This window comes from Leucoraja erinacea, chromosome 7, assembly GCF_028641065.1.
Source record: "Leucoraja erinacea ecotype New England chromosome 7, Leri_hhj_1, whole genome shotgun sequence".
In the NCBI taxonomy this organism is placed as follows: Eukaryota; Metazoa; Chordata; class Chondrichthyes; order Rajiformes; family Rajidae; genus Leucoraja; species Leucoraja erinaceus.
In genome coordinates this window covers 73,435,765-73,456,998 of record NC_073383.1, presented here as the reverse complement: position 1 = coordinate 73,456,998, position 21,234 = coordinate 73,435,765, and the positions used below count along the sequence as shown (strand labels likewise).

Below are 21,234 nucleotides of genomic sequence, written 5' to 3'. Positions count from 1 at the left end.
ACACTCCTTTAGATTACAGTATGATTGGTGGGAATGTGAGGAGCATTAACAAATTGGGATTCATTTAGTTTCACCGCAGATGGATGGCTAATGGTCAACACAGACTAGATGGGCCGAAGGGCCTTCTTCCATCATGTATGACTCTTTGGATAACTAACACAGATTGATGAGCAATGAACATATTACAATCACAATCACAACAATAGTTTAATAGCCAAATATGTTTTGCCACATACACGGAATTTCATTTGCCAAGACAGTCATACAAATAACAAGTAACGGAACACGCAGACTATATTAAAACATAAACATCCACCTCAGTGACTCCTCCACTTTGTTCATTGTGATGGAAGGTGAAAAAAAGTTAAATCTCTTCCCTTCTTTGCTCTCCCATGTTCGGGGGCCTTGACGATCTTGACTCCCGTAGCCAGCGGCGTTTTGGCCCTCTGCATCAGGGCGATCAGTTCCTGCATCATGGTGGGGTGGTGGGGGGGGGGGGGGTGTCAGCTCCCCTGCACCGGTGATCGCACCCCGGGTCTGGCCTGGCTGAGCCTCTGCATTGTTGGCTTCTCCCAAGACTGCGAGCTCACGATGGTAAAATCCGCAGGCCACGGTTGGAGCGATCCCAGGCAAGGGATCGATTCCGATGTTAAGTTCACGCCCCGCGGTGGGGCTCAAGTCAGTCCGAGGAGGCCTCAACTCCCTCGATGGTTGGCCGCAGAGCGACCGGAGATGCGAGCCGAGAATTAATCGCACCTCCGGCTAGGTAAGAAAATGAAAAAAAAGTTTCCCGTCCCCCCATATGAAACAAAGCGAGAATACTTACACAAACTTTTAACACACACTAAAAATTTAAAAAAAGGCGAAAAAACAGACGGACTGTTGGTGGGGCTGCTAATCGTGCGCCGCCCCCTGGTGGTATTGGAAAGGCATTGTTAATTGACCTCTGCAGCCCCTGCAATTGAACAACGGTAGCATTTTAAATGCACCGACATTGGTTGTAAAGTCAACTGGGTGGTTCTGAGCTCATAGAAGAAATGGCGTAAATGTTAAACTTCGATCCTTGCAGCACCTCTGAAATCTCATAACATATATTGCCTTTCCTCAAGCAATGAACAGGTTTGTGTTGTACAAAGCCAAGCTTTGTGTGGTACAAACACAATGGTCATCTCTCCTCTGCAATCACTTCAAGCTTGGAAGGCCTTGGATTGACTGTTATTTTTTTCCCCCCCACTACAACAAAGTAAGTGTCTGTTTCACAGCATGAGATAATGAAAAAATTGAAATGGAATCTCACCATGTAGGTCACTCAATCACCGTAGCTTTGCCACAATCAATTGTCTGTTCTCTCCCTAAGATAGTGAGTTAAAATATGACAGAACGCCAGAGAAGAATGCTCAGTGGACTCGAGATATGTTCTCATCTGGAGGGAGACCACGAGCTTTAAAATGACTGAATGCAAAATGATAAGGAAGGAAATGAGAGATTCTGCTCCATAGGAAAGGCACAAAAAGCTGGAATAGTAACTCAGCGGGCCAGGCAGCATCTCTGAGGAGAAGGAATGGGTGACGTTTCGAGTCGAGACCCTTCTTCAGGTTCTTCAGAGTACATGTCTCTAATGGGCGGCACTGTAGCACAGCGGTGGTGTTGCTGCCTTACAGTGCCAGCGACCCAAGGTTGATCCCGACTAAGGTGCTTGCCTGTACGGAGTTTGTACGTTCCCCTCGTGACCGCGTGCATTTTCTCCCAAGTTCTTCAGTCTCCTCCCACACTCCAAAGACATACAGGTTTACAGATTAATTGGCCTGGTATAAATGTAAAATTGTCCCCAGTGTGTAGGGTCGTGTTAACGTACGGGGGTCGCTGGTGTGTGCGGAGTCGATGGGCCGAATGGCCTGTTTCCGCTCTGTATCTCTAAACTAAAGTAAACTAAGATAGAGAGTTAACATTTGACAGAACTAAGGAGAAGAATGCTCTACGTTTCTATGTTTCTAATGCTCAGTGGACTCGAGAAATGTTCTCATCTGGAGGGAAACCACAAACGTTAAAATAACTGAGTGCAAAGTGAGAAAGAAGAAAATGAGAGATTCTGATCCATGAGAAAGGCTGACAGTAAGGAACGGAGCCAAGAGAATATGAGCAGAGTGAACAGTGGAAGAGGAGAACAGTGAAGAGATCAAGAGATGGGCTTTGCTTTTGAAAGGCGGTTGGGGGGGGGGGCGGGGAAGGAAGTTTTTGAAGTAACATTTTCCTCGGACAGCACAAAACTTCAACCTTAAAAACAAAAGGTTAGAGCGTTGGAATCTCGCAGCCCTGCAGGGCAGCAATGCAGCCATTGTTTTGTGCGCTGGTTCTTTGAAAGAACTACCCAATTAGTCCAACTCCTGTCCCTATCCCCACGGCTCTGCAAAGCTTTCCTTCAAGAACGCGTGACGTTATACAAAAATAATAAGTCAGTAATGCCCGCCAAAGAAAAAAAACAGTGCAGAAAAAGAGTCCGGAAGGGAAAGAGGAAATAATTCTCACAACCGTGGAGTTGAAATCTTTAAGATACTTTCATAAATTCAGTGGGGACCAACTGGCCAGTGTTATCCTGGACATCTTTAACCTCAACAGTTTCATATTTTCATTATTATCATGTGTGTCACGCAACAGTTTTTCACCCAGAGAGTTGTGAATCTGTGGAGTCCAACTCACTGGTTGCACTCAAGAGTGAGTTAGATGTAGCTCTTAGGGCTAACGGAATCAAGGGATATTGGGGAGAAAGCAGGAACGGGGCACTGATTCTGGATGATCAGCCATGAACATATTGAATGGCAGTGCTGGCTCGAAGGGCCGAATGGCCTCCTCCTGCACCTATTTTCCATATATCTAGGAAATAGTTGGGGTTTTTTTGCATACAGTCCAGCAACACTATCACGATATATAAGCACAATCTCCCAGTTAGTACAGAACATGCATCACAGCTAGTCTGTCGAAGGGTCTCGACCCGAAACGTCACCCATTCATAAGATCATACATAATAGGAGCAGATTTAAGCCATTTGGCCCATCGAGTCTACTCCACCATTCAATCATGGCTGATCTATCTCTCTCTCCTAACCCCATTCTCCTGCCTTCTCCCCATAACTCCTGACACCATTCTCCAATTCCTTCTCCCCAGAGATGCTACCGGGGTGGGAGATTGCAACCTTCACGTGGTCGGCCCTGTTTCGACAAATGCAATCAACCCGGCGTGCACAATCAAATAACATCAAATAGAACAAGTTGTCCTACAACTTTAGGCTGTGCACGGCATACGCAAAAAGAAGAGATGCTACCTTTCCCGCTGAATCACTCCAACATTTTGTGTCTGTCTTCGGTGTAAACCAGTATCTGCAGCTCCTTCCTACACATGCAGAGCAGCCCGCTGAGTCTGTATGCAAAAGTCGCCTCTCAACGCCATTTTGCATTCCCAGCTGCAGTGTGGCCCGTTGCACCCGTCGCCTCCAGTCCCGTCGTCCCTCTCCCTGTTCGCCCCCCTTTAGCCCTTGTTCCCCGGGGAGAGAGGCTCCCCCCCCCCCGACCTTGGCTTCCCGCACCCATTCTTCTTTCCCATTCTTCGCACTCTTCGTCCAGCGACCGTCATCATCCCCCTCTCCGATTCCCGGTCCTCAGGTGCCAGCAAGGTCCCAGGTCCAGGGCTTCCCTCTCCAGGCGGGTTCCCAGTTCCGCGGTGGGCAGGCCAGGCCTACCATTGGGATGTGGGCAACGGATCGCTGGGTGACCTTCAATACTTCTCATTACCGGTGTCTGTAGTCTCCACCTGTTTCAAAAGGACTTTGCCTATGGATGTCCACTTAGCACCGTCATGGCTTAGTTTCCTAGTATTACTGAGCATTAATTCAGTGTATTATAGACAATAGACAATAGATAATAGGTGCAGGAGTAGGCCATTTGGCCCTTCGAACCAGCACCGCCATTCAATGTGATCATGGCTGATCATCCTCAATCAGTACCCCGTTCCTGCCTTCTCCCCATATCCCCTGACTCTGCTATCTTTAAGAGCTCTCTCTCTCTTGAAAGTACCTAGAGAACTGGCCTCCACCGCCCTCTGAAGCAGATAATTCCACAGACTCACAACTCCCTGTGAGAAAAAGTATTCCCTCGTCTCCGTTCTAAATGGCTTACCCCTTATTTTTAAACTGTGGGCCCTGGACTCCCCCAACATCAGGAACACGCTTCCTGCCTCTAGCCTGTCCAAACTGGGACAGGCTAGAGGCAAACCTTCTCTGTACTGGGAGTACAGAGAAGGTTCACCAGACTGATTCCTGGGATGGCAGGACTTTCATATGAAGAAAGACTGGATAGACTCGGCTTGTACACGCTAGAATTTAGAAGATTGAGGGGGGATCTTATAGAAACTTACAAAATTCTTAAGGGGTTGGACAGGCTAGATGCAGGAAGATTATTCCCGATGTTGGGGAAGTCCAGAACTAGAGGTCACAGTTTAAGGATAAGAGGGAAGTCTTTTAGGACCGAGATGAGAAAATCATTTTTTCCACAGAGAGTGGTGAATCTGTGGAATTCTCTACCACAGAAGGTAGTTGAGGCCAGTTCATTAGCTATATTTAAGAGGGAGTTGGACGTGGCCCTTGTGGCTAAAGGGATCAGGGGGTATGGAGAGAAGGCAGGGATGGGATACTGAGCTGGATGATCAGCCATGATCATATCGAATGGCGGTGCAGATTCGAAGGGCGGAATGGCCTAGTCCTCCAGTTATTTTCTATGTTTCTATGTTTCTAAACCCTTAATAATCTTACATGTTTCAATTAGATTAGTTTAATTTAGGGATATAGTGTGGAAACAGGCCCTTCAGCCCACCGACCAGCGATCCCCACACATTACCACTATCCTACACACAATAGAGAGGATTTTTACTTTTTTTTTCAATACCAAGCTAATTAACCTACATACCCGTACGTCTTTGGAGTATTAGAGGAAACCGAAGATCTTGGAGAAAGCCCACACAATCACGAGAAGGGCCTGTACAAACTCTCTACAGACAGCACCTGCGGTCAGGATCGAACCTGGTTTCTCCTGCGCTGTAAGGCAGCGACTCTACTGCTGTGCCTCCGTGCTGCCCTGGATATTATTGATTATTGTGTACTTGGTTGTGTGTTATTGCATTAATCGGTCTGCTATGCTGCAACAGGCAAGATTATTTTTTGGTGCTGTTGCTGGTGCATGTGACAATTAAACACTCTTGGCTTCTTGACTTGACTTGAGATCAGTACGACCTAGCAAAATGAGCAAGCCGGCTGCAGAGAGGTTGACTGCTCTTCAACTCAACTGCACCAGCAGGGGGAGCTGCTGAGCCAAAGCAAAAGGTTCAGTAATGGAGATATGGGGAAAACATGAATCGTCTTGTCCTGGATCCTAAAGACCTTCTCTTAGTTTGCAGCCTACAATTTAATTTCTCACTTCAAACTGCACCATCGTCTGTTTCTCAATGACCGTACTGCCATCCAATACACAATAAACAACTGGGGCGGCACGGTAGAGCAGCAGTAAAGTGTCTGCCTCACAGCGCTAGAGACCCGGGTTCGATCCCAACTACGGGTACTGTCTGTAATGAGTTTGTACATTCTCCCCATGACCGCGTGGGTTTTCTCCAAGCTTAATTTTCCTCTCACACCCCAAAGACGTTCAGGCAGGTTAATTAGCTTGGTATGTAAAATTGTCCCTAATTTGTGTCGGATAGATTGCGTTAGTGTGCGGGGATCGCTGGTCGGTGCGGGCTCGGTGGGCCGAAGGGCCTGTTTTCATGCTGTAACTCTAAACTACCAGTCTGAAGAAGAGACCCGCTCCACAATATCACCTAACCATGTTCTCACTGGTTCAATGGTTTGTTTATCATTAAGCCCACCGAGTCTGCACTGACCAGTGACCCCCACACACTAACGCTACCCAACACAAACTAGGGACAATTTTACATTTATATCAAGCTAATTAACGTCTTTGGGGTGTGGGAGGATAATGAAGATCTTGGAGAAAACAGGGACAACGTACAAACTCCATACAGACAATGGAATACATTTTTTTGCACACGGATCAGGAAATTATTGCCAGACATAAGTACAAAGAGTACCTGATTCTATATGCAAGAGTCACCATGTTTTGGCACCATTTCATGGTCCCAACTGTAGCTGGCCACCATGGCCCATTGTAGCCATCGCCACCATCCAATCATCCCACGAACCATCGTCCCTCTCCTTGCTCAGCCATCTCCATTCTCGGCAGCATTCACCAGAGATGCTGCTTTAGTTTAGAGATACAGCATGAAAACAGGTCCTTTGGCCCACCAAGCCCACACCGACCAGCGATCCCCACACATTAACACTATCCAACACCCACTATGGACAATTTACACATACACCAAGCCAATTAACCTTCAAACATGTGCGTCTTTGGAGTATGGGAGGAAACCGACGATCTCGGAGAAAACCCAAGCGGTCACGGGGAGAATGTACACTCCGTACAGACAGCAACTGTGGTCAGGATTGAACCTGGGTCTCTGGCGCTCCAAGCGCTGTATGGCAGCAACTCTACCGCTGCCCCACCGATTCCGCCCTCCTATGTATCTCTAATGCTTTGAGCCTTGTTTTGTCAACCAGCACCTGCAGCTCATTGTATCCCCAACTCCAAGTTACCACTGTGAATGCTGATCTTGAAGAAGAATTTCTACTCTCGTAGATTGAGGTTCTGCAGTCCAGTTCAGTTTATAGCCACGTGTGGCCAGGTACAGTAAAAACCGTGTGTTGTGTGCTAACCAGTCAGCGAAAAGGCAAGTCAGTGAAAAGATGGGTGGAGCACCAAGGCAAATTCCTTGTATGTGAATACTTGGCCAATAAAGTTACTTACTTACTTACTTATTTAAGTCCCTCTTTTACTCTTCTCCCACTTTGATTTATTTTGCCGCACCTCTTACAGAACCTCTATTTCTGAACTCTCTGAACAGGTGGCGGCACAGTGGTAGAGTTGCCACCATACAGTGCCAGAGATCCTGACTGCAGGCGCTGTCTGTATAGAGTTTGCATGTTCTCTCTGTGACCGCGTGGGTTATCTCCGGGTGCTCCGGTTTCCTCCCACATTCCAAAGGCGTACAGGTTTCTAGGTTAATTGGCTTCTGTAAATTGTTCCCAGTGTTCAGGATAGCACTAGTGTATCGATGATCGATGGTCGGTGTGGACTCGGTTGGCCGAAGGTAAAGTATTCCATACTGTATCTGTAAACGCCCGGCTCTACGGGGAGATTCCACCTCTGGCCGAGAAGATCGGGTGGAGAAGGACGAGGCTCGCTGGTCACTGCCACCGCCTCCCAGACATGCCAGCAACAAGGTTGTGCTGTTGGAACCCACCCCCATGGAAGACGTGACCCAGGATGGACAGTCAAGGCGATGCTGAAGGCGCTGATGGAAGACGCTCGTGCAGAGACAAAAGAGGAGCTTGCCAGCTGCACGGAGGACAGAGATGCGTGGTGCGTCCGTCACCGTGCCCGTCGGAAACCAGCACCACTGCGTCGCTAATTTGCAGCACATTTTAAAAAAAATTAATCTCTAAACTAAACTAATCTCAAAGAGGTACGAGTTTGTAGGTTAATTTGCTTCTTTAAAAAAAAAAACTGCCCATATGTGTCGAGAGTGGATGAGAAAGTTGGACAGCACAGAGATAGTGTGAGCCAGTGTGTGGGTGATCGGTGGTCGGCTGAAGGACCTGTTTCTACGCTGCATTTCGAAACTAAACTACTGAGCCAATGACTCACACAGCATAATCATCTATCCAGAGTCCAGAGAATAAACACCACCACAGCAGATGGGAACTAATTAGATAACTTTTGGAATCTAGAGAACAGCCCAGCTTCACTAATGGTATCCTCTAATCTACTGATCTCAGCTGTTTCTTGATGCCACATGGAATGAATGGAATTGGATAGTTTGTACACAGAACGCCTACCATCATTCAGACTTTAGTTATGGTGTACTGTGTGCTTGCAATTGGTGTGTTAATGGAGTATTCACAGAGTCCTCGTGCAATGGGCTGCACGGGGACAGAATTCACTGGCAGTCACCTTCCACACAGTTAATCAATTGCTTCTTGTAATTTAGTTTTTTTTTTAAAGAGTTTAGAGATACAGAGCGGAAAAAGGCCCATTCTCCCACCGAGCAGTGATCTCCGCACAGTGACAGTATCTTATACAGCCACACACTGGAGACAAATTGCAATTTAACCAAGCCAATCTTGGCCAAGATTGACTGGCAATTAATTCTAAAAGGGTTGACGGTGGATATGCAATGGAAGACATTTAAAGGCTGCATGGATGAACTACAAAAATTGTTCATACCTGTTTGGCAAAAGAATAAATCAGGGAAGGAAGTAGATCCATGGATAACAAGGGAAATCAGGGATAGTATCAAAGCGAAGGATGATGCGTACAAATTAGCCAGAAAAAGCAGCATACTGGAGGACTGGGAGAAATTTAAAGACCAGCAGAGGAGGACAAAGGGCTTAATTAGGAAAGGGAAAATAGATTATGAAAGAAAACTGGCAGGGAACATAAAAACTGACTGCAAAAGTTTTTATAGATATGTAAAAAGAAAGAGATTAGTTAAAACAAATGTAGGTCCCTTGCAGTTAGAAACAGGTGAGTTGATCATGGGGAACAAGGATATGGCGGACCAATTGAATAACTACTTTGGTTCCGTCTTCACTAAGGAAGACATAAATAATTTGCCGGAAATAGCAGGGGACCGCTGGTCAAAGGAGTTGGAGGAATTGAGTGAAATCCAGGTTAGCCGGGAAGTGGTGTTGGGTAAATTGAATGGATTAAAGGCCGATACATCCCCAGGGCCAGATAGGCTGCATCCCAGAGTACTTAAGGAAGTAGCTCCAGAAATAGTGGATGCATTAGTAATAATCTTTCAAAACTCTTTAGATTCTGGAGTAGTTCCTGAAGATTGGCGGGTAGCAAACGTAACCCCACTTTTTAAGAAGGGAGGGAGAGAGAAAATGGGGAATTACAGACCAGTTAGTCTAACATCGGTAGTGGGGAAACTGCTAGAGTCAGTTATTAAAGATGGGATAGCAGCACATTTGGAAAGTGGTGAAATCATTGGACAAAGTCAGCATGGATTTACGAAAGGTAAATCATGTCTGACGAATCTTATAGAATTTTTCGAGGATGTAACTAGTAGCGTGGATAGGGGAGAACCAGTGGATGTGGTGTATCTGGACTTCCAGAAGGCTTTCGACAAGGTCCCACATAAGAGATTAGTATACAAACTTAAAGCACAAGGCATTGGGGGTTCAGTATTGATGTGGATAGAGAACTGGCTGGCAAACAGGAAGGAAAGAGTAGGAGTAAACGGGTCCTTTTGACAATGGCAGGCAGTGACTAGTGGGGTAACACAAGGCTCAGTGCTGGGACCCCAGCTCAGTGCTGGGATCCCAGCTATCAGAGGAAAGCGCTCCAGAGGGCCATTGACAACGCCCAGAGGATTGTCGGCTGCCCTCTCCTTACCTTGGAGGACTTACACAGTTCCCGCTGCACCAAAAAATCCCAGAATATCATAAAGGACATTTCCCACCCCGGACACTCCCTGTTTGAACTGTTGCCGTCAGGCAGACGGTACAGATCTACAAGGACAAGGACAAATAGACTAAAAAACAGTTTTTACCCCACTGCTATAAAAGCACTAAATGTAGCCGCCAAGGAACGCAGGGGCGATACAGACTAAGGGACTGTGGTACACTGTGAAATCGACAGAAGGATGGAGGGTTGGGTGTGTATGCGTGCATTGTTCGTGATATTTATTTAGTTGTTTATCTTTTAATATTTTACCTTGTATGTATCGTTAGCTTTTAGAAATGTTTGAATGCTGCACTGACTGGCTGACATTTTAAATTTCGTTGTACATGGTTCATGTTACAATGACAATAAAGAAACTATTCTATTCTATTCTATTCACAATATAAATTAATGATCTGGATGAGGGAATTGAAGGCAATATCTCCAAGTTTGCGGATGACACTAAGCTGGGGGGGCAGTGTTAGCTGTGAGGAGGATGCTAGGAGACTGCAAGGTGACTTGGATAGGCTGGGTGAGTGGGCAAATGTTTGGCAGATGCAGTATAATGTGAATAAATGTGAGGTTATCCATTTTGGTGGCAAAAATGGGAAAGCAGACTATTATCTAAATGGTGGCCGATTGGGAAAGGGGGAGATGCAGCGAGACCTGGGTGTCATGGTACACCAGTCATTGAAGGTAGTCATGCATGTGCAGCAGGCAGTAAAGAAAGCGAATGGTATGTTAGCTTTCATTGCAAAAGGATTTGAGTATAGGAGCAGGGAGGTTCTACTGCAGTTGTACAGGGTCTTGGTGAGACCACACCTGGAGTATTGCGTACAGTTTTGGTCTCCAAATCTGAGGAAGGACATTATTGCCATAGAGGGAATGCAGAGACGGTTCACCAGACTGATTCCTGGGATGTCAGGACTGTCTTATGAAGAAAGACTGGATAGACTTGGTTTATACTCTCTAGAATTTAGGAGATTGAGAGGGGATCTTATAGAAACTTACAAAATTCTTAAGGGGTTGGACAGGCTAGATGCAGGAAGATTGTTCCCGATGTTAGGGAAGTCCAGGACAAGGGGTCACAGCTTAAGGATAAGGGGGAAATCCTTTAAAACCGAGATGAGAAGAACTTTTTTCACACAGAGAGTGGAGAATCTCTGGAACTCTCTGCCACAGAGGGTAGTTGAGGCCAGTTCATTGGCTATATTTAAGAGGGAGTTAGATGTGGCCCTTGTGGCTAAGGGAATCAGGGGGTATGGAGAGAAGGCAGGTACGGGATACTGAGTTGGATGATCAGCCATGATCATATTGAATGGCGGTGCAGGCTCGAAGGGCCGAATGGCCTACTCCTGCACCTAATTTCTATGTTTCTATGTTTCTATGTTTGTAAGCGAATTAGCCTACAAACCTGCGCATCTTTGGAGGAAATGGGGCCTCCCAGAAAGAACCCATGCAGGTCACGTGTGGAACGGAGAAACTCCATACAGACAGCACTCGTAGTCCGGATCGAACCCGGGTCTCTGGAGCGATAAAGCAGCAATTCTACCACAACGCCACCATGCCGTCCGAGGTTTAGGCTTATTATCGTCACATGTACAGGTACACCGAGGTACAGTGAAAATATTTATTTTGCATGCGATCCGATGGAATCAGATAATACGCGTTGATTAGTACAGTTGCCTAGGGTTACGGGGAGAAGGCAGGAGAATGGGGTTAGGAGGAAGAGATAGGTCAGCCATGGTTGATTGGCAGAGCAGACTTGATGGGCCGAATGGCCTAATTCTCCTCCTATCACTTATGACCTTATGGCTTATGATAAAACTGTACATAAATACACTCAAGTACAATAGATAGTGCAAAGTGCAAGATACAGAGTGCAGAATGGTGTTCTCAGCCTTGTAGCGCATCAGTTCCACAGACAAAGTCCAATGTCCGTAATGAGGTAGAGGTTCATCAGACTGTACCCAGGTTTATGGAAGGACCGTTCAGAAGCCTGATCACAGAGGCAACAAAGCTCTTCCTGTTCTCAGACCCTTTTGGAATGTTCCTAATACAAGATTCAATTTCTGCTTAGGAAGTTCCAACATAGAAACATAGTAACATTCGGCCCTTCGTGCCAGCACAGCCATTCAATATGATCATGACTGATCATCCAGAATCAGTTCCTCCTTTTTTCCCCACGTCCCTTGATTCCGTTAGCCCGAAGAGCTAAATCTAACTCTTTCTTGAAAACATCCAGTGAATTGGCCTCCACTGCCTTCTGCGGCCGAGAATTCCACAGATTCACAACTCTCTGGGTGAAAAGGTTTTTCTCAGTCTCATCTCAGTCCTAAATGGCCTACCCCTAATTCTTAAATTGCGACCCCCTGGTTCTGGATTACCCCAACATCGGGAATATTTTTTCCTTCATCTAGCCTGTCCGATCCGTTAAGAATTCTATATGTTTCTATAAGATCCCCGCTCATCCTTCTAAATTCCAGCGGATTCAAGAGAAATGAGTTAAACAACCAAATCCCATTGGTATAAATTGAGCTTTAATGTTGGTCAGGACAACAAGATGAACGAGTAAAATGGATCCCCAATGTAGATTTATGAGCTTAATATCTGGTGTGGAACTTAAATCCACAACCTTTTAATTCAAAGAGTGCAATCAATTGGACCATAACGGATGAAGAGCTGCTATAAATAAAACAGAACTACTGTAAATATTTGCAGTTAAAACCTGTAAGACATTATCACGCAGGGACACCTGAAGTGCAAAGAATTCTTTATTTTTCCAGAAGGCTTCATGCAATTTAGCTGGCGTCAGTATTTCATCATTATGAAAGTGAGAGAGCATATCAATGGAGAACGTCACGGTGTTAACTCCTGTGCTCTACAGCTTTGAGACAACAGTGCAAGGCAGTCAAGGCAGATGTGCATAATGCATTTCACCACAGTATCAGGACAGCCTTTGGCCATCTGAAGCGAAGAGCATTTGAAATTCAAAAGCTTATTCCTGGCAGTATGTGCGTGATTTACCAGTCGAGTCATAGGGTGATACAGTGTGGAAACGGGCCCAACTTGCCCACACCGGCCAACATGTTCCAGCTGCACTGTGATGGATGTTTATGTAAACTGTGTTAAGTGTGAGACTTGTGTGTGTGTGGGGGGGGGGGGGGGGGGGGGGGGGGGGGTGGGGGGAATGTAATGTAAAACTGTAGAAAATGCCATTTTGTTCAAACCAATTTGTTTGAATGACAATAAAAGGCATTCTATTCTATTCTAGTCCCACCTGCCTGTGTTTTGGTCCATATCCCTCCAAACCTGTCCTATCCATGTACCTGTCTAACTGTGTCTTAAAAGTTGGGATAGTCCCTGCCTCAACTATCTCCTCTGGCAGCTTCTTCCATACACCCACCACCCTTTGTGTTAAAAAGTAACTCCTCAGATACCTATTAAATCTTTTCCCCTTCACCTTGAACCTCGGTCCTCTAGTCCTCGATTCCCCTACTCTGGGCAAGAGATTCTGTGCATCTGCCTGATTTATTCCTCTCATGATTTTATACACCACTATAAGATCACCCTTCATCCTCCTGTGCTCTATACTTGTGTCTATACTCTATAAGGGTCAATACCTGTACTCTTGCATACCCCGTCTACCTGCAGCAGGATCATCAACGCATTAGGGAAGCATCGCCTATGCTGCTTCTTACAAAAAATCCTCCAACTCCATGCATAGAGTTGGACAACTATTGTCCTCCCCTCGGCCATTGCTGCAGCCCAGACCATCACACCAACCATCCTCCCTTCCATTGACTCCATTGACACCTCACGCTGCCTCGGCAAGGCCAGCAGCAGAATCAAGGATGGGCCTCTCCCTCTTCTCCCCTCTGGCAAAGGTTATAGAGGTGTAAAAACAAACACCTCCAGATTCAGGGCCAGTTTCCTCCCAACTGAACTTTCTTACCCCAACCAAGGAGCAGTTCTGAACAGCGATCCACCTCATTGGGGACCCTCGGACTATCTTTGATCGGATTAAACTAACTTTATTTTGCAGTAAACGTTATTCCCTTATCATGTATCTGGACATCTGTCATGGATAACTCGATTGTAACCATGTATTGCCTTTCTGCTGGCTGGTTAGCACACAACAAAAGCTTTTCACTGTACCTCGGTATACGTGACAATAAATAGACAATAGACAATAGGTGCAGGAGTAGGCCATTTGGCCCCTCGAGTCAGCACCGCCATTCAATGTGACCATGGCTGATCATCCACAATCAGTACCCCGTTCCTGCCTTTTCCCCAAATCCCCTGACTCCGCTATTTTTAAGAGCCCTATCTAGGTCTCTCTTGAAAGCATCCAAACTAAACTGAAAAGTGCTGAGTCTAATCCATTAGAAGGACCACACCAAAGAATCGTAGAATCAACTAGCATGGAAACATGCCCTTCAGTCCAGCTTGTCCACAGCAACCAAGTGCCATCTTCACCAGATCCATCTGCCCTTTCCTACCCGCGTACCTGTCGAAATGTCTTTTAAATGTTACAGTGTCTACCTCTAATATCTCTTCCACCAACTCGTTCCATATGTCTACCACCCTCTGTGAAGACGTTGCCCCTCAGATTCAAGTGATTCCATTCTCACCTTAAACCCAAGTCCTCTGGGTTCTTGACTCCCCTATTCTGGGCAAAAGACTCTGTGTACCTGATCAATTCCTCTCACGATTTTGTACACCTCCATATGATCACCACTCATCCTTCTGCGCTCTAAGGAATAGAGTCCCAGCCAGCTCAACCTCTCCCGACAGCTCAGTCCATGCCCCATCCTTATAAATCTTATCTATACCATTTCCAGCTTGACAACATCTTTCCTACAAGATGGTCACCCCTTCCATCAGCATCTTAAGTACCTCTTACCTCACAAGTGGCAGGGAATCAGATCCCATTTAGAATGCTTCAAGTGCCTAAAAATTGATCGAACTAGTGTGAAAGCAAGTCCTCTCCAACTATGTCCAACATTCTGGGCACCATGTTATAAGAAAGATGTTGCCAAGCTGGAAAGGGGTACAGAGAAGATTTACAAGGATGTTGCCAGGACTAGAAGGTCTGAGCTATAGGGAGAGGTTGAGTAGGCTGGGACTCTATTCCATGGAGTGCAGGAGGATGAGGGGCAGTGGCGGACTGGGTGTAAAAATATTGGTTGCCAGGAGACAAAGGGGGCCCACTTCATCAGGGGCCCACTTGCCATCGGGCAAGCTGACACCCTGGCCAGTCCGCCACTGACGAGGGGTGATCTTGCAGAGGTGCATAAAATCATGAGAGGAATAGATCGGGTAGATGCACGGAGCCTCTTGCACAGAGTAGGTGAATCGAGGGCCAGGGGACACAGGTTTAAGGTGAATGGGAAAAGATTTAATAGGAATCTGAGGGGTAGCTTTGTCACATAAAGAATGGTGGGTGTATGGAACAAGCTGTTAGAGGATCTCATTGGGGCAGGGATTATCCCAATGTTGAAGAAACAGTTAGACAGGTTTGGAGAGATATGGACCAAACACGGGCAGGTGGGACTAGTGTAGCTGGGTCATGTTGGGCGGTGTGGGCAAGATGTGCCGAAGGGCCTGTATCCACGCTGTATGACTCTATGGGGATTGCCGAACCAAAGGAACTGAGGAAAGCATTCAATATCAACAGTAATCAGTTTTGTTGTCTTTTTTAAATGCTAGTTTTTCCATTGAACTGTCAAATATGATAATCATTAGAACTCTGGAAACATATAAAATAGTAAACAAAAATCATTAAAATCATTTTAGTCCAGGTATTGATTTACTTATTTAAATTATGCATGAGGAAAATTGCAATTATACAATAAGATGATATGAAATAACAGTGGAAATCAGTCATGCAGCCCCTTGAGCTTGTCCCACCATTCAATACTATCAAGGATAATCTGATTTTTTTTAGTATTAACCTCAGTCTCTTCCCCTGTCCCCATATTCCTTGATTTCCCTAAATGCCAAAGAATTTATTAATCTCAGATGAACACATTTAATGATTCAGTCTCTACAGGGTGGAACAGCGGCACGTTTAGTTTAGTTTAGAGATACAGCGCCGAAACAGGTCCTTCGGCCCACCGCATCCGCACCGTCCAGTGATTCCCACACGCTAACACTATTCTACACAACCCAGGGACAATTTACAATTATACCCAGCGGATTAACCTACAGACCTGTACGTTTTTGACAGATAAGCACCCAGGGTCAGAATCGGGTTTTCATCATAGTCTCTGGTCAGGATAGAACCATGGTCTCTGGCTCCGTAAGGCAGCAATTCTACTGCTGTGACATCGTGCCGCCCACTGCTCACGGCCTCAGTAACCCAAATCCAATCCTGGCCGGTGACCATGACGACAATGGACACGGTGGGCGAGGAGCTCGCTTTCGTTTAGTTTATTGTCACGTGTACTGAAGTCCAGTGAAAAGCTTTTTGTTGCGTGCTATCCAGTCAGCGGAAAGACAATAACTGATTACAATCAAACCATTTTCAGTGTTTAGATACATGATAAAGGAAATGACTCGATTGGAATCGTGTATTGTCCTTCTGCTGACTGGATAGAACAGTTTTTCACTGTACACGTGACAATAAACAAAACTGTACTTTGCATCCAACACAGCAGGGGCAATTGACAGAAGGCAATTAACCTACAAACCTGAACGTGTTTGGAATGTGAGAGCAAACATGACAGCCTGGAGAAGTCCCACACAGTGGCTCTCTACTCCATAGAGCATCCCATTAAAACTCTCGTGCACCCTCTCCAAACCCTTCACTTCATTTGTGTAATCGTGTGACAATAGACAATAGGTGCAGGAGTAGGCCATTCGGCCCTCCGAGCCAGCACAGCCATTCAATGTGATCATGACTGATCATCCCCAATCAGTACCCCGTTCTTGCCTTCTCCCCATATCCCCTGACTCCGCTATCTTTAAGAGCCCTATCAAGCTCTCTCTTGAAAGTATCAAGAGAACTGGCCTTCTGAGGCAGGGAATTCTACAGATTCACAACTCTCTGGGAGAAAATGTGTTTTCTCATCTCCGTTCTAAATGGCATGCCTCTCATTCTTAAACTGTGGCCCCTGGTTCTGGACTCCCCCAACATTCGGGAACATGTTTCCTGCCTCTAGCGGGTCCAAACCCTTAATAATGTTAGGTTACACAAAAAAGCTGGAGAAACTCAGCGGGTGCAGCAGCATCTATGGAGCGAAGGAAATAGGCAACGTTTCGGGCCGAAACCCTTCTTCAGATAATGTTATATGTTTCAATAAGAATTCCTCTCATCCTTCCAAACTCCAAAGTATACAAGCCCAGCCGCTCCATTCTCTCACAGTATTGTGAGAGACTGCACACATTATTCCAAACGTGGCCTAACCAATGCTTTATAAAGCTGCAGCATGATGCTCCACAATAAAAGCTTTCAGAATTGTCAGTAGTCTGGTGGCATGTCTTGGAAAAAAAGATAAAGGGAACCACTTCTGTTTGGTGAGTTGCGATGCATGATGATCTCAATGTTTCTGAGGACTTAACTTTTTTTCACCAAAGTATTGTACTTCGAACTTCAGAGGTTTTGGTGGAAGGGGAAGGATACAAAGAGACACGGGCGGAATAGAAATTGGAAAGATATGTGAAAGATATTAAACTACTTCAGATCCAGAGAAAGAAGTGGGACTAGAGCCATCAAATGAATACAGCCTTTTCATCCATTTGGCTGCTGGTGTTAATGTAAAAACAACCGCCAAGGTGAAGAAGACATTGGCTTTTATCGCACGGAGACTGACATACAAAAGTAAGAAATGTTTAATTGTATCTTTTCTCAACTATGCTGCACCTTATGTGCATTGTATATGATTAGTATTTGAATTCATATTGATTTTATGAATCCTGATAATAATGAAGGCACAGGATAGAAATATAAATGAAATCAAATCTCTCTGTTAAGATTTGCACTTATGCCGGACAACCTTTTGTTCAAAAGGGCGGCACGGTGGCGCAGCGGTAGAGTTGCCGCCATTACAGCGCCAGAGACCCGGGTTCGATCCTGACTATGGCTGCTGTCTGTACGGAGTTTGCACATTCTCCACGTGACCGCGTGGGCTTTTTCAGGATGCTCCGGTTTCCTCCCACACACCAAGACGTACAGGTTTGTAGGTTAATTGGCTTTCATAAGTTGTAAAATTGTCGCAAGTGTGTGTAGGTTAGTGTACGGGGTGATTGCTGGTCGGCGCAGACTCGGTGGGCCGAAGGGGCAGTTTCCGCGCTACATCTCTAAAGTCTAAAAGATATGTTCAGCTGGCATAATGTGAACCATGTAGGCATGCTTAAACTTGTAACCATCATTAAAGACAATGTTCAAATATTTTACCTGCTTCATTTGATAAACATTTTCAATTGGCCTCCACTCATTCCCAAATCCAGATACGTCACAATATTGATCAATCAGCATAAAATATCAAAGTCATAGAGTCATAGATTCATACAGCGTCGAAACATGCTCAACTTTCCCTCACCGGCCAACATGTCCCAGCTACACTTGTCCCACCTACCTACGGTTGGTCAATATCCCTCCAAACCTGTCCTATCCATGTACTTGTCGAAATGTTTCTTAAATGTTGGGATAGTCCCAACCTCAACTACCTCCTCTGGCAGCTTGTTCCATACACCCACCACCCTTTGTGTGAAAATGTTACCCCTCAGATTCGTATTAAATCATTTCCCCTTCACCTTAAACCGATGTCCTCTGGTCCTCGATTCCCCTACTCAGGGCAAGAGGCTCTGAGCATCTACCCGATCTATTCCTCTAATGATTTTATACACCTCTATAAGATCACCCTTCTTAATTGTTTCTTAAACGTTGGGGTAGTCCCTGCCTCAACTGCCTCCTCTGGCAGCTTGTTCCGTACACCCACCACGGGTCTTTAATAATGTTAATGGAACACTTTCAGTCCAGTAAGAATGCGATACTCTGTCCCAATAACAGAACATGTAGACTTCAGCCGAGAGACAATCCTGAGAAGTAAGAGTTTGTTTTTAACCAGACTGATCTCTCAAAAATATTTCCGAGTGTGTAAATCCAAGGGCAGATTTTTGATACAATCCATTTTGATTGGCAAAGGTAACTTTGAAGAAGAATAGGCTGTTTGCTGCTGTTCTGGCCAACAATCCGCTCTCATCACAGGAAGATGACTCGCTGATGCAAGCAAGTTTACTTGAGTATCTCATAGTCATATGTTTATTAATACAACAATGATAGCATTTCATGACCAATTTTCCTCATGTATTCCTTTAGTTTTGTTTTTTTTAGTTTAGTTTAATTTAGCACGGAAACAGGCCCTTCAAGATACAGGCCCTTCAGCCCACCAAGTCCCTGCCAACCCTGCACATTAACACTATCCTACACCACACTGGGGACAATTTACAATGATACCAAGCTAATTAACCTTCAAACCTGTACGTCTTTGGAATATGAGAGGAAACTAGACATATCCCCCAAGCATTCAAAGGGGGAATGTACAAACACTGTACAGACAGCACCTGTGGTCAGGATCAAACCAGGGTCTCTGAGGCGTATACCTCTACCCTGTAAGGAAGTAACTCTAACACTCCCAAGGGATGTGCCAAGTGAAAGGGTTGGTGAGGGTTTTCCCCTGTCACCAACTCCAAGTCAGGGTCGGCACGGTGGCGCAGCAGCAGAGTTGTTGCCTCACTGCGCCAGGGACCCGGGTTCGATCCTGTTTACGGGTGGTGTCTGTGAGGAGTTTGTACATTCTCCCCGTGACCTGCGTAGGTTTTCTCCGGGAGCTCCGGTTTCCCCCCGCACTCCAAAGACGTGCAGGTTTGTAGCTTAATTGGTTTGGTACAGTTATAATTTTCCCAAGTACGCAGGACACTGCTAGGAGTACGGCGTTTGTACGTTCTTCCTGTGACTGCGTGGGCTTTCTCCAGGATCTATGGTTTTCGTCAAGGGGATCGCTGGTCGGGGGTTGGGGGGGGGGGGGGGGGGGTTGTGGGACTGGGTGGGACTGGAGTGCCTGTTTCCGCGTCGTATCCCTAAACTAAACTGAAAACAGAGCACAACCGATGTGTGATAGACATCCAAAACTCAGCAGACATAATCACTGCAATGAAATCATTTGGAAATCATGTACTTACTGTAGGAGCAGCCGTATACCTCTACCCTCAGTCCTATTCTACCATTAGGATTCCACTCGAGAGGCGCAAAGCGAAGATACCTGGCTCTGACGGAATACTGTAGTTTGTAGTGCACAACGCTGTCAGCATTGGAGTTTCCTGGGAAAGCCTGCGGAGACGACAGAGATAAATTCATAAGTTCATAAGTTCATAAGTGATAGGAGCAGAATGAGGCCATTCGGCCCTTCAAGCCTACTCCGCCATTCAATCGTGGCTGATCTATCTCCCTTCCCCTCCTAACCCCATTCTCCTGCCTTCTCCCCATAACCCCGACACCCGCACTAATCAAGAATTAACCTATCTCTGCCTTAAAAATATCCATTGAATTGGCCACGGCCTTCTGTCACAATGAGTTCCACAGATTCACCACCCTCTGACCAAAGAAATTCCTTCTCTTCGCCTTCCTAAAGGAACGTCCTTTAATTCTGAGGCTACGATCTCTGGTCCCACACTATCCCTCTTGTGGAAACATCCTCTCCACATCAACTCCATCGAGGCCTTTCACTATTTAGTGGTTTTCAACGAGATCCCCCTCATCCTTCTAAATTAACGAAGACATTTTTCAATCAATTATTCCTTTCTTCTTCTGTACACCCAATAGTAATGGGAATTTCCATGAATGAATGTTAATGTTCAGGGCCTGAACATCGGGCTGCCCGTAGCGGTGATTGCGGAGGGCTCAAAGGCGCCGACCATGGGTGAACAAAGAGGAAGATGATAGAATTTTATTGCCTTCCCTCACAGTGGGAAACGTTGATTCCGCTGTGTGGGGGATGTTCCTGTTACATTTTATCATGTATTGTGTTATTTTTATTTGCATGGCTCTAGGACAACTCAAATCTCACTGTACCAATTGGTGGGCGTGACAATAAATGTAATTGGATCTTGAAATTGCCAACAAGCGACGCATGATGAAACATGTATTTTTATTCTACCTTGCCGAATGCTCTGCTTTTTAACCTTGAAGTTTATTTTCTCTTCATACTATAAGTACCAAGGCAGCACGGTGGTGCAGCGGTAGAGTTGGTGCCTTACAGTGTTTACAGCGCTTGAGACCCGGGTTTGATCCTGACTACGGGTGCTGTCTGTACGGAGTTTGTACGTTCTCTCCATGACCGTGTGGGTTTTCTCCGAGATCTTTGGTTTCCTCCCACACTGTAAATAAGTGCAGGTTTGAAGGTTAATTGGCTTGGTGTAAGTGCAAATTGTCCCTCGTGTGTGTAGGATAGTGTTGATGTGTGAGGATCGCTAGTTGGCGCGGACTCGATGGACCGAAGGGCCTGTTTCCGTGTTGTATCTCTAAACTAAACTAAAATACATCCTTGACATTTAACTCTCAATTTTTATATGAAGATTTTCCCGGTCAACATGCCAACCATATTTCAAGGCAAAGAATAACATG

General features: G+C 45.7%; 1 protein-coding gene across 1 annotated transcript in view; it reads right to left on the bottom strand.

Moving 5' to 3' along the window:
* Nucleotides 1–21,234, bottom strand: part of LOC129699107 (contactin-associated protein-like 5) — a 1,038,064-nt gene that overhangs the window by 592,400 nt on the left and 424,430 nt on the right. Inside the window, exon 4 of the mRNA XM_055638766.1 lies at nt 19,794–19,941. Coding sequence (XP_055494741.1) covers nt 19,794–19,941 — 148 coding nt within the window. The remainder of the gene's footprint in view (nt 1–19,793; nt 19,942–21,234) is intronic.